The sequence below is a fragment of the Aquila chrysaetos genome, chromosome 6, assembly GCF_900496995.4.
Source record: "Aquila chrysaetos chrysaetos chromosome 6, bAquChr1.4, whole genome shotgun sequence".
NCBI lineage: Eukaryota > Metazoa > Chordata > Aves > Accipitriformes > Accipitridae > Aquila > Aquila chrysaetos.
In genome coordinates this window covers 7,719,873-7,733,919 of record NC_044009.1, presented here as the reverse complement: position 1 = coordinate 7,733,919, position 14,047 = coordinate 7,719,873, and the positions used below count along the sequence as shown (strand labels likewise).

Genomic DNA, 14,047 nt, shown 5'->3' with positions numbered 1-14,047 from the left:
TGGATCCACCATGCAGGAATGCAGAGAGGCTAAAATCACAAAGGGCTACAAAACACAATGAAGAGCAGCATCCTATAGGTATTACAACCTCATGAGCAGCAAAGCATGCAGCAGTGCTGAGGTCCTAGGGAAGCAGCCAATGCCTGAGCACTATTTTTTTTTATTTAAAAAAACCCCAACTTATTAAAATTTTGCCCGGCTGCATCTCTTGCTTATTCAAATACTGCCAATTTCCGTGGATCTCATATCAGCTCCCAGCATCTCCCAGCCTCAGTGTTTGGGTTATATGGGAAGAGAGAGAGAGAGGAAAAAAAACTGCAAGCGAAATAAAAGCCGCTATCTGACAGAATCTCTCCTGGGGATCTCAGTTATTAAAAAAAAAAAAAAAAAAAAATCATTTTTCTCTTAGCTGGTGTTTGTTGAATGTGCAGGAGCCATAGGCAAATTTTTGCTAATTTTGTGCATGCTTTTATCATACTGGTGATTCACTGGCAGCTTTATCCTCTGATAAGTGGATTAGTTGTTGAGCTAAACAAAAAGGTGTTTGACAACCAGGAAGCTCTAAAGAACATATTTGTTTTCCAAATAATGGAGCTGTGTTTGTTGCTCAGTGCAGTGTGGGGTGTTGTTGTGAATTTCATTAGCCGAAAGGAAAGGCCTCAAAGCTTTTCTCCCTTACACAAGGCTGTGGTTCAGTAGGAACGTCTCACTCCTATCAGTGGCAGGTTATTCTTTTTTTATTTGCTTTGGTCTAGTAGTTTGGCCCTGGAGTAATGCTGATTAGGGAGTGGCTAATGAGCTGTGTCGGCGTGAGAGCACGGCATCTTTTGGCAGCGGAGCCAGGCACACGCCAGCTTCATTCGGGAGTAAGCATCACAGGTCTGCTACATGGTTAGCAGACCCCTATGGCTCACAATTAGACCCGGACTTGTAGGCCTGGGAGCAAAACTGAGGGCACAGAGAGATAAATTGACCGAGTGGAAGAGAATAGGGCTAAAATAATGAGCTTAACTTTATCTAAGACTTTCATCGTAATATCTGAGCATCTCATCATCCTGCGATGTGTTTCTCCTCACGGTACCACAGGGAAGGTTGTTATCTCCAAGGCCAAGAATGGAGGCACAGAGTTTTTATCCTGCTTAAATGTAAGGTAGGAACCTGAGACTTTGTCAAGGCCCTTTGCTAGCTCAAAAGGCCTTCTCTGTAAAAGTGCTTCCATATTTAGTATTTCTATATTTCTATGCAGTTGTATGTTTATTTTCAGTCCTTTGGAGTCCTCCTGTCTGCCCTCCCCACTCAGATACCCACAGCCCTTTGGCCATATTAGCCAAGTGCCTGGGAGACGATGGGAATTTTTCCCTTGGAGCTGCCAAGAGCTTGGTGACAATCATAGTGGTTGGGGCCAAGCTCTGCCTAGCCCAGAGGGTCCTCCCCAATAGCGACCATAAGCAGACTCCTCATGAGGATCAAGAACAGGGTGCTCTCCGGGCCTCTCACTATTTTCAGCTCGGGGGATTTCCTTAAAAAAAAGGTGGTTTGTCTGTTAATCCTCAGTGGACCTTTCTTCCAAGTACCTACCCAGTCTTCTTTTCCACCCACACAGCTTAGCATCCATTGCTTCTTGTGGCAAGGAGTCCCACAGGTTGACTCTCCATCGAGTGAAGCTCCACTTCATTTGCTTCATATTTCACCCCTACTACCTTCATTCAAAGGCTCATTCTGGAAGTGATGGTGAATAGACAATTAATATTCACCCTCTCCATGTCATTCGTGATTTCTTAGGCTGCCATCAAATCCCCACAGCCTGGGAAACCAGGAAACATGCTGACTGATTTCAGCCCACCTTCACCAGTGATGCTGATGGTGCAGTGGCTTCCTGCCCCCCTCTTGCTTGGGCCATGGCAGTTTTGCAGTGAGGCCCTTGGAAGGAACGATGTGGGTTTGTGGAAGTGCATTTTGTGCTTGGGCAAGGGTTAGAGGCACCTGCTCAGGCTTATAAATCTCTGTGGATGCTACTGATAGCAGTGGGAGATGCGTCTCCTGTGGAAACGAAGCATCTTTTTGCATCCTGATGCCAAACCATATGTTCTCCGGTGTCCTTTTGAAATATAGACAACCTTGGTGATAAGAAGAACATAATCCTAGTGCTTGAAACAGATAGCTCCATCCCTCCTGACATTTTTAGGAGCCTACAGAGATGGAAGGATAGTCAGCCACGCCATTCCCATCCCCTTAGCTTTACTCATGCGACGGCCAGACGTGAATCTGGTAAAGCTTGTTTTCCCCTGGCAAGGGGCTAAAAGCAATGTACTTTTCCCTGACAGCCGACAGCAGCCCCTGGCTGAGAGGGTGATATGAAGAGGGAGCAAATGCGGTGCGATGAGAAAGGGGGAAGGGCTGTGAACAGATCTGCAGTTGCTAGCAATTGCTCTCTCAGCTCTGGCATAGATGAAACGGGGGGAGGGAGGGAAGAAAGGGGGGAAAACGGCAGTCGAAGAGCGAAAGGTCCCCAGCTGGCTGTTAGTGGCATCTGCACTCAGAGTACAGACTCCAGCTGAGAGCTATTTCACTATTTATTTACATGTAATTATTGCTATGAGGTGCAGATATTAACACTGTCAAGAGCAATTTGCCCTGACATTTTTCACTTGCTCTGTTCCCTGACGTTTTGGGTTTGGTGGGATTTTTTTTTTCTCTCTCTCTCTCTCTCTTCATCACACTGCTTCAGTTTTGGCAGTGCAGGGACCAGGCTTTTTAATCCAGCGCCCTTCGCAACTCATTAAACTTTGAAATTTAATTTTGTCCGGAGAGGAGCTGGGGCGCAGGGAGCGTCTCCCACCTCCCTCTCCCCACGCTCTCGCACCCGCCACCCATCTACAGCAGTTCAAGCATTTCCACTCTAAACAAACCAAATTTACCGGTTGCCGCGTTTTCAATTGGAATGCAATCTCCAGCATTAACCTTTGCTTTCGACACTGCATTTAAAACACAGAAAGGTGCCCAACCGTTTATTAGGGGGAGAGTTTGAAAGTGCATGTAGAGAAAGCAAATGCAGAACAAATATTTTTCGACCCAGTGCCCAGACCAGCATAAAAATCACAACCCATTTCAAAAGGTGGGTTAGGACCAGTGACTGTTTCCACTTCTTTAAGCTCCATTTTTTTTTCCCCTTGCTTTCACTCCACTCCTGCCTAAACCATCTGATTTCAATAGCTGGTGACACTTTAAATTAAGACTTCCGGCCTACGCTCAAGCCCTGATTTAATGAGACAGTTGTTGTATGTCATCTAATAAATACCAATTGTGCATTAGAACTTACTTGCCAAGCAGGAGCAGTGACGTGACAGGCACAACTCACCGCAGCCTGCTTTTTTTCTCAGCCAATATGGTGCTTGTAATCATTTAGCATTTGTTTAATACACAATAGACCATATTCCTCCCCAGCAGAGCTCCACCGCTCAATGATTCACACTCGTGTTTTATAAACCAGAAGGAAAAAGCTAGGTGTGTACCAGAGTCTGAAGGACTATGCCAGGGTGTATGGGGGTTGTGTTCATGGAAGGAGTAAATGCTGAGTACTTCTTAAGTGCCTGTGTGTGGTGAATTTTTGGAACAGATTAATTAATAATTCCCATTCCTCCATTTTATCTGCAGCACCTTAGACCCTTTTTTTCATTCTTAGAGTTGGACCAGTCTTGGCTTCTACTCTCTTCACTTTGCAGGGGAAGAGATTCAGGAATCTGGTGCCTTCTTCATCTTTATTTTTCTTCTGGGTTTCCTTTCTTGGGATGGGAGTAGAAAGAGAGCCAGGCCCAAGGGGAGATGGCCAGTCCCCAGATCTGAAATATCTGACATTTGGGGGCTTTTGGATTTTGTTTCTGGTTTTTGTGCAGGGTCTTGTGCAGTGGGACATGCTCCTTGACTACAGCACTTCTGTGTCATTGCAACACAAATAAATAGCAATAGGAATGGCTTCATTATAAACCGCCAAGCCCTGCCGTGTATCTGTAACATGCTCACCCTGCAGCAGAAAGGATAACTGAGATCACTATGGATGAGAGGACGGGTTGCCAGGACATTTTGGAAAGAGCAAAATGGTTTCATTTAATTCAGCACTCTCTGGAGAGTTTCTTTTTCTCTCCTTATAAACAAAGGGACAAAAATATTGCAACTGGATATTTTATTTTTTATATCTTTTTGTTACAAATTGCAGTGTTTTACTTCATTTTGATCTTTCAATCAAAAGTTTGTATTTGCACGTGCATCTCTCACCCATTTCCTTTCCATTTTCATTTATGCTATTTGAAAGGCTTGCTTTCATCTAGAAGAAAAAGTTGTTTATCTTTTTCATAACATTTATTAATTACCTGTCGACCCTTCATAAACCTTTTATAGAGGGACCTGTAATATAACACAGAAGCTTAGTAGTATTTTCATTACTGCAGGCTGTGTGTTTAAATGTGATCAGAGCCCAGCATGGAAACTCGACATTTTCTATTCTTAATTCTTTCTCCCCATCCCTCTCTACCTATCACCATTTTTGTGTGTGGCTGTGAAACAGAGCTGACAAAACTGTACCCACCTTTGTAAAACTTTCTTATATCTTCAGGGAAAGGCCTATAGATATACTAAACAGCATCATATGGCACTAGTGTTTTGAAGTTCCCCTCATTTCCGTGCTTAACTTATTATAAGGCCGACTGGAGTGTGGACATCAACCTTGGCTTTGGGATGTTCAAATTCCTGCTCCCCCATAAACTTCTGCACCGTCTCAAGTTTTAGCCTTTATTGGGCTCATTTTTCCACTAGTAAGGTGAGAGGTGGCAGCCCTGCTCTGCCTAGTGCTGATGATAAATACATTAAAGCAGGTCACAGAAATCTTCGAAGAAAGAAGAATGTTGCAGAAATAAGACGCATTTCTGCTTTTTATGTAGGTGTCACTTTGGATAGCATGTGCTCTGTCCTGCTGCTTTCTTGGGGGATGTCTGAAGGGTCAGGATGCTCAGCTCTTGCTGGATTTCAGGGGATCGGCTTCCTGATACAGAAAGCTCCAGACTCCTGGGCCTTTTTGTGTGGACAGGAGGTTTTCCTCTCCACATAATGACCAGGGGAGAATTAATCAGATGGGGGCTTTATTACCGGTGACCCATATGCACCCACAGAGCTCAGGCACCAGCTGGTACATACATTAACTCCAGTTTTGCTTAATCTTGCAGTTTTTAAGACAGTCTCATAATGGGGCAGGGACAGGAGGAGACAGGACATGCAGATTTTCTGAGGATCTCTTGGGTGCTAACACTGACACACTGGTCTGGGCAAGGCTTAGGACAAGTAAGACCCAGGCGGTGGTCTTGTTCTTGGGCTTTCTGCTTTGCCCATGGCCTCAGCCCTCCATCCTCCCATGCTCAGCACCCTTCCCCAGGGTCCCGAACTTTCTGCCAAGGTGCTGATTCCTCTCTAAGCCGGAGGGTGCAAACCAAATGGAGGAGACCAGTGCCCAGGGCTGCTGATCTGTGCGCTAAGCTCTTCCCCCAGTAGTCATGACCAGGGGTACCGGGGTGCAGTGGGAGTGAGGAGCGCGGGAGATAACCATTGATGTTGTCAACGCTGCCGGGACTTAACGTATTGTGAGATATGGCAGCTTGTTTGCACGGGTGTTAACCAGCCTCTCCTGTCCCCTTCTTGTCACTGCCCAGTCCCTGCCACAGCCAATCTGTGTCCTAATCTCCATCAATTAACAAGAAACACTTTCGCCTCCTCGCTCCCCCTCACCAACACAGACACCCACCCCGAAGCCTCAGATAAAGAGGAAAGAGCCCCCCCAGCCTCGACCCTCTCCCCCTTTACTTTCCACTAACTCAGCGCAACCAATTAGGCATCTGACACCCGTACTGGCTGACAAATTGTTTCTGTCATCTGCTTTCTGTCTTTCATTAAACGAGAGGCGGAGGGGGGAATTGAGAAGGGAGGGGGGGCTGGGAGATGTGATCTCCCATGCTTAGCGAGGCCAGATACATTAATTACAAAACGGCCATTTGCAGCATGAAAATGCATTAATTAAATTTATGCAATCATTATCTTTAAATAGTCATATCTTTAAAATAATCAGCCCTTCCTGAGTCTTCCCTCTTCTCCGCTAAGTATCTCTAATCCCTTTTCCACCATTTATCTCTGGATCAGCAGTGGCTTGTATGCTTTTAAACTTCTGCGTGCAGGAGATGCCTTAAAAACTCTGCTCGAGTAATACAAGGGTGTGATACCTTCACTCTTGCCCTTGGCCTTGCAGTGAGGAGGACAGGCAAGGGGACAACTCTACTCAGAAAGTTAGAGGATTTGCCATTTTTTGGAGGATTTTGATCAAGATATTTTCATAAAAGAGAGCTTGTAGCTCAGCCAAGAGTTGTGGGGTTAATGTATGAAGTTCTTTGCTTGCATTTGTACAGGAGAGCAAGGTATGTGCTGGTCTACATACCCACTTAGTAAATGTATTGCTGTTTTCGTTTGGAAGAGGTTTAATTTTAATGAGGTAAGAGCCTTCCCTTTGGCACAGACATAGCTTTGCCAGCAGACAGCTACCTTTCATCAGTGTATCTTTTTCTACTTAAAAATCACTTAGTTCAAGGCAGTAAATTATATTCATAAGAAAAGCAAGGTTTTAGAAATAGGCCTTTCACTACTCTGATGCTTGAGATCGCTTGTTGGTGGCTTCATATTATAATTCTAAAAAATATTTCATTTTGGAGTACCTTCAGAGGTAGCCAAAATCAAGGTGTGCTAGACAAATAAGAAAGAAGCGCAGTTAATGATGTGTTAGCCCAGGAGCTTCTACTTTTACACTTCATTGTCCAAAGACTTCACCTGTTTGTGATGGCTACTCAAATAATCACTGCAAACTTATCAAGGTTTGTGCTGCTCCTCAGCAGACCCCAGGTGCAGGAGTGCTGAAGTACCCAGGGAAGAATTAATCTCATCCCCTGCTTAAGTAAGCACCTATAACACCACAGGAAAACTCCAGTCCAAATAGCTTTTAAAGAGCTGGAGGACTCAAAGAGGGATACTTATCTAAACTCAAATCCTTTAGGGCTTTCTTATCACTTCTGGTTAAAGATTTTGTTCTGCTCTTTGTGTGTCTGCATCGTTTTTAATAAATCCTACATGTTTTTTTTTCCCCTATCTGTAATGCCTAGTGGGCCAATGTCCAATTAGACAGGAGCCGACGCAGTGGTATTTGGATCCAAACCTCATGTTGTGTTCAGCTAGAGTTATGAGTTTGGGATTAAGACCAGACAGAATTTGGGGGCAGATTTGATGGTGACCGAGTCCTGCCAGATTTCTCACATCTGAGGGGCAGAAATGAGCTCTGGGGTTTCAGAAATGGAAGCAGACAGTAGCTTGTCCTGCACAGGAAAGTCCCCTCGACGGTCCAAGTGTCCCCAGCCCCCTCTTCAAGAAGTGCATTATGAAACTATAAGCTGTCTGGATTCAGTACAGCATGAACTTAGTGTAAAGGTGATTACAAATAATGAATACAAAGGGGTCGTTTTCCCCTGGACCTTCTCTGAGAACAGACATTTCTGGAGAGAAAGGAAAAGCCTTACTATGGAGCAAAACAGGGGAAGAGGTGGTTGAGCTAGAACATCTTAGCTGTAAGGGTAATCCTCTGTTAAAGCAGCAAGGATCCCCACTTTCTTCTCTTCTCTTTTCTCCTATTTTTATTTGCACTAATGCCTCCACACCAGTGGACTCCACACCTTGGTGGCTGCAGCTCCATTATCCCGGAGTTCAGATCCTATGAGGGTTTGGGGGTTCATGTTTGGCAAAAGCAAGCAGCTCCCTGTCTTTGAAAATACCACAGTGTTCCCTAGCAGCAGAGAGAAGTCCAAAAGAAGAGCACATGGCACTATGTAGGGCTGCAAAAGGCATTTCCTTGGATTCAGGAGCTGTGATTTTCCTACGGGTGAGGGAAAAAGAGGTCCTGACTTTAAAAGTTCATCCCTGTGATAGCCTCAGAAGATCCAAACTGAGCTGAGGCACTTGCACACAGGACCAGGGTCTGGGTTTTTCATTCATGAGGGTGAGCTGAAAAGAGGAATCCTCACCTTAAAAAATGCACCAAGCTCCCTCGGGAAAGCAGGGAATTAAGAGCAAGCAAAGAAGCAGCAGAGGAGCTGGCTATAGGAAGCGCTTCTGATTTTCCCTTTCTTCCATTCTTTTGCCAGTTCGAGTTATTAAGTGTTTGGTGTGAGCCTAGCTAGCCCTGCACTTGCTGAACTTATCAGGGTTATTTCATCTCCCCATGACCTCTCCATATTTACGATGGGAACCCTGGAGGCATTGGCTTTGCTTAACTGGTGTATCTTACACTGCAGTTAAGCTGGACCTTAACTGATTACAGCCCTTGATTGATCAGAGAAAGAGGGAGGGGAAGAGAAAGAGGAGTCCTAGAGCAGATACGCAGGACTATCAGTGCACCAAGCAGCTTCGCCTGGGGCTGGGATATGCCACTCGGGGGATTCTTTGTAGTGCAGCTCCTTTCACATTTATAGAGGCTCCCCTCCACTCTCCAAAAAGAGAGAGACACAGAGAGAAAAGCAGGCGAGGGGGGGCATGGAGCGGACTCAAAGGATCTCAGGAAATCTTGTTTCGAAGCAGTAAGTCAGCACCCGCACTCCATTACCAGTGTCCGCGGGGGGTTGTGATAGTGAGCGAGCACAGATCAGCTTAGCTGAGAAATGGGGGAAAAAAAAAAAAAAAAAAAAAAAAAAAAAAAGAGGGAGAGAAATGGAAAGGGAGGAGGGAGAAGAGGAGACCTTTCTGTGAATTTTGGTTTGTCTTTGTTAGTCTCTGCCAGCATGGGGCTGCTGAAGAGAGGAATAACAGAAGTTTATAAAACAGTTTTAATTTGCTGGGACTTAGCTGTGCTGCGTGTTCTTCCCACCCTGACATTATTCACATCAGGCGGATGCACAGCAATAGATTTAGGGCTGATTTAGCAGGAAACCTTGGTGTGTGTTTGTTTGTTTATAGGTATTTTGAATCTCTCACCAAGCCCCAAAAGCTTTTTGTTCCCCACCCACCATCAGCATATCTGAGCTTACCCAAGAATGGACAAACAGGTGCAGAAGAATAGACACAAGCCTGGCCCATTTCCAAAGCCAAACCTAACATGAGTCCTTCTGCTGGTTTGGAAATCTTTAGGAATTCCAGTTTTCCGTGGTCGTGCCTTTCTGCTTTCTCATCCCAGGTGACCTTGTGAGTTCCAAAATGCCACAAGCAAGATTCATATTCCTGCAATTAATACCCTGTGTAAAGTTGCCCACAGATGCTCCGTATGTCAACAAAGAGATTTTTCCCATGGAGACTTTCCTTTCCAGTGTATTCATTTGGCCTTCACAGATAAACTTATTCATGGGGAAAACAGCATCAGGGTAGAGTTTGCTTGTGGTGACTTCTGTTAATGCAGTCTACTGCCTAGAAATAAGGAGGATGGGGTGGCTTGGTTTGCCAACCAGCACATTTGGGAAGCATTGTCCTTCTTTTGGTTATTCCATATGAAATGTCTTAGCAATTCCAATTTAATCAGGAAAAACACTTAATGCTTAGGTAACACAAGATGAATAATGATATTGATGGTTAGTAAAGCACAAACTGCCCATTTTCAGAGGGGAGATACTCAGCAGTGCATGAAAATCAGACCCCTTTGACAGTTTCAAGATGGCAAGGTGCTAGTTAGCCGTTTGGCTTGAGTCTCTCCCATTTCTGGAAGGGGTGAGCCCATGTCTCTTGATTTTGCTTGTTAGTGAAATTGATGCCCATAGAACTGGGACCCCCGTTTATCTTAAACAGCCCGCACTAGCACGGCATGTCTTTTTGTTTCCTCTCTGGTTATCCAGACTACTAAAAACTTTGCCATCTGCTTTTATCTAAGTGATAGTAGAGTTTGGTGCCCTAACGCCAGGGATAGCGGCTCATGTTTCTAGATCAAGCAGTTTTTAATGTAATTCCCATTCACAGTGTTGCCTCCGCCCTTCCCCTCCAAATTACACTTCTGCCACAGGATTTCTCATAGCCCTTATTGGATGCATAACCCTGTGGTGCTTCTGATTTCCTTATGGTATTTCCACTGCAAGAAGAGCCCATTCCTCTTTCCCAGACCATCCAGATTTAAGCAATTTCTCTTACCCTTATAGCTAAGACCTTCCCATTCTTTTGTATAGCTTAGAAACTTTTCTTTAGACCTTCTCCATAATTTGTACATCTCTACAGAAGCAGGGTGCCCAAAACAAGATGCAGTGCTCCAGGTGGAACCTCACCATAGCCTTGAACAATCAGGTAATAACTTCCCATCGCCTTTTTTTTCTAATCCTCCCCCTGTACAGCCTGCATTGGTCTGCTTTGCTGCAGCTCACCATTGCATCCCCAGATCCATCTCATCCCCAGCATCTCCCCAAGCCCTCTCCATCATGAGTGTGTGGCAGTTTTTCATCCATTAAGTGAACAGGGTCATTTTAGGACACAAATGCTCATGTCCATTTCACCCACTGTGTCCTAGACCGCTCCCCTCTGGCGCTGAAACATCCTTCAGATGTTTTAAGTCACTGAAAGGCATTGATGATATTTCTGGGTTTATTGTTCACTGCCAAACTGTACCACTGTTCAAGCACAGGCCCACAGTAACCATTTCTGACCACTCTGAGGGGATTTGGTATGATCTGTCCCATACACACCAGAAAGGGTTCAGGCACATTGCGTTCTGTTCCTGGCTTTGCTTCTGACACACTTTGCATGGCCTTGGGAAAGGCATTTCACTGGCCTCCACATATTTTCCAATGGAGTGGGGAAGGTTAGGAAAATGAGACATTACTGCTATAGAGCAGCAGCCATGTCAGCCCTGGAGTCCTTCCATAGCAGGAAGGACTTGTGAGATTGTTTTAGCTCATATTCATAACACTGTTCTCTTTAGCACTAGTAACGTGCTGATTGATGGATTATAAATACTGGGCTAGATGAGGCAGTGGAACATCAGGGTTCTTAAACTTTAACCCACAACAAAATAGAAGTAGAGAGTTAAGTCACCTGCTCATTTATGCTGGTGTGAATCAGGACTGTGCTTGAAGTCGGTGTCAGTGAAGTTACCCTTAAGGAAAGCTAATGTGAAGTTTGCTCCCTGGGCTCCAAAATTTAGTTGGAAGTGACATTAGATGGAAGGGACTGCAGTTACCTGGATCAGACATTTTCTAGGTGCAAGAAGTGTGAAGCACTGTCTGGATCCTTGGCCTGACTGCAAAATCAAATGTAGTGGGTGAACTTACTGGATTAGTTTGGCATATTGGGATACCACTCAGCTGGGTCTAGTGATTTAGAAAATATTCAAAATTAATTGCTTGGTTTTGAGTTCAGTGTTAGTGATTGCTACATAAGTCATTTTAGTCCTACCTAGGGGCATATTTGCATATATTTATCCTCCTTTCAAGTGAAGATCTTTGGGGAAACTGTATTTACCTCCTCCCAACTCTTTCTTTGGCTTTCAGTAGTCCTACAGTCACCTCGTCATTTTGTTTCCATTTAATGTATGTAGAGAATAATCAACTCTTCCTCTTGCCACCAAGTGAAAATGAATCCACAGAGATCAAAAAGCATTAATATAAGGAAGGGTTGCCTTCTGCAAGAGAGAAGGAAAAGATTAGCTGAACAGGCTGCAAAATAAAGATGGAAAAGATTAAGCTGGGTTCCCACCAAGTAGCTAAGAACAGTCTTGGAGGACAGAGCGTGACCTACCCAGAGCAGAAGCTGAATCAACCACAAATGGCAGAGAGACCAAGCCCTCATGGAGGAACTCAGAGACAATCGTTAGCTTGGTCCACGCCTTTAGTAAAACCGTAAGATCTAGCATGTTTCCCAGCACGGCCATCAGGCCCCTGTCAGACTTTCCATTCCCTAGGAAGCGATGTTAATGTTAACACCACAGAAGCTGAAACAAAGAGAGATTTCAGCCTACAAACACTCTTCACAACAGAGAATTTCCTAGTGCTTTTTGCCTGATGTAGTATAAAATATTCCAACTGATCACATCTCCAGCCTTTCCCAAAGAGAAAGGATTTCTACCCGTTCCTAGGAAAGCAGTAACACAGCCTCAGAAATACTACCCACTGCCAGGAGACCCTTCCTCTGGTTTTCCCTTTTTGGTTTCTGCCTGGTATCCAGTTTGCATTCCTTTGGGACCACCCGGCAGCTTCTCTGGAGTTAACACCCTTCAGCTAGTTGCAGATCATTACGTCTTCCCTTTATTCAGAACTTAGCCAGGCTCAGCAGTTTCTAAATGCAGCATTTTTCTAAGGCAGCCTCTGATTTTGGACGCTTTCCGCTGTGTCAAATTGAGTGTCCAGAAATGGAGACACCACAGAATCAGGGGTCACTCTGGAAAATGCTGTCCGCAGGCTCCTGCCTCCCCATCGTTTTGTTTGCTTGGGTTTGATCTCCTTACAACACCTCTGTGCCTTCCTGGTCATGGGGCAGCTCAGCATCACTGAGTGTAGATATAAAGCCTGCTGGGTCCAGGGCCTGATATCTGTATCGGCTGGCTATCTTAGCAAGCCTAAAGCAAACTGATAATGCAGGGCAGGACGTGTTAGGGACTCAGGATGTATAGCATGTGTGGCATGGCCTGGGCTGCCCTGGTATTTCGTGTAGAGCTCTTGACTGCAGAGACCAGTGAGGTGCAGCAGCCAGGTCTGCTGGGGCAAGGTTTTGTCATGGAACTTATCTGCTACCCTCCCTCTCCCCTCCTTGATGCGCTCACACCCTTCTCTATTGAAGCGGTATCTCTCCCTATCACTTGTCTGCCCCTCGAGCCCCTCCTGCCCCCCAACACACCCAACTGTCCCCCCCCAACCCCCAAACCTAAAATCTGAAGGCCTGATTGCACAGATTGAAGGCCCTAATTGCACTTCCCTTTCCAAAGCCGCATTCGTTTATCATAAAGGGTGCACATTTCCCCTGCTACAGTTTCCATGGCCAGAGGCCCTGAGGGCCAGCTCAGAAATGGAGGGAATTAATTACATTTTTTTAACTCCCCTTCTTTTAAAGTATGGGAGAGAGTGATGAAACGTCCCGGGGGGGGGAGCAGGGGGGAGCTGCAGAGATGAGGGTGGGGAGGGAGGCAGCAGCAGGAGGCGAGGTGGGGGGGGCTGGCTCTTTCATCCAGGAGGGTCTTTGTGCATTAACCTTGGTCTCCCCAACACATCAAGACCCCTACCCCCCTCTCCCCCATGACAAATGACCTCCGGAAAGGGTAGAAACAAGGCCAAAGGATCCTAGCACCATGGCTGTTATTGACTTACCCCGAAGTGCAAGCCCACGCCATGCCTGTGACTGATTTGGGACAGCAGCAAAGGGAAAGAAGATGGGGAAAGGGAGAGAGACAACTGATGAGAGGGAGGGGAAAGGGAAGGCTGTCAATCACTGTGATGGACAGGTAGCAGATTTCCCTCCAGATAAAACCTTACAGATGTGAAGTGGGTATTGATTTTTAGTTAGTGATGATAATGCACCAAGAAGTAATAAATTATAAGAAAGCAAGGTCAAAAAGAAAAGGTAAAAGGACTTTGCATTCTTGAGGAGGGGATTTCTCCAGATCCCCCAGACTTTCTTAAGTTCAAAAGTTGCCTGGAAAATGAGTTTATCCAGCTGAAACAAGAAGTCAGATAATGCGGGCCTGCTGAGGCTGCAGGGCTTGTGTAGGGTTATCCATGCTGGGTGGCTGCGTAGCAAAGAGGGAGTAGAAGTCTTTGGTTCACTCTTGTTATTTCTAACACCTTCGTGTCCTGGGGTGGGGAAGGTCGGATGCCGTTCTCTGATAAACCTGTGCGAACAGAGTCTCAAGGGAGCTTAGCCCCATATTGCTCTCAGCATGCCTGGAAAAGGCAGACGCTTCCCACGGTCAGCATTGCTGAAGAGGGAATGGACATCTTCGGGGCTCCTGGCTCTGTTGTGCCCCACAGCCTCTATCAGGGTTTGTCTGCAGCCCTCAGCCACCCTACCTCCATGG

At 45.6% G+C, this 14,047-nt stretch overlaps 1 protein-coding gene across 4 annotated transcripts in view; it reads left to right on the top strand.

The window, feature by feature from the left end:
- Positions 1-14,047, top strand: part of PAX7 (paired box 7) — a 102,038-nt gene that overhangs the window by 80,152 nt on the left and 7,839 nt on the right. The window contains exon 8 of one of the 4 annotated variants that reach the window (XM_030018019.1): positions 10,267-10,332. The exons of the other annotated variants lie outside the window; for them this stretch is intronic. Coding sequence (XP_029873879.1) covers positions 10,267-10,332 — 66 coding nt within the window. The remainder of the gene's footprint in view (positions 1-10,266; positions 10,333-14,047) is intronic. 4 annotated transcript variants of the gene reach the window in all.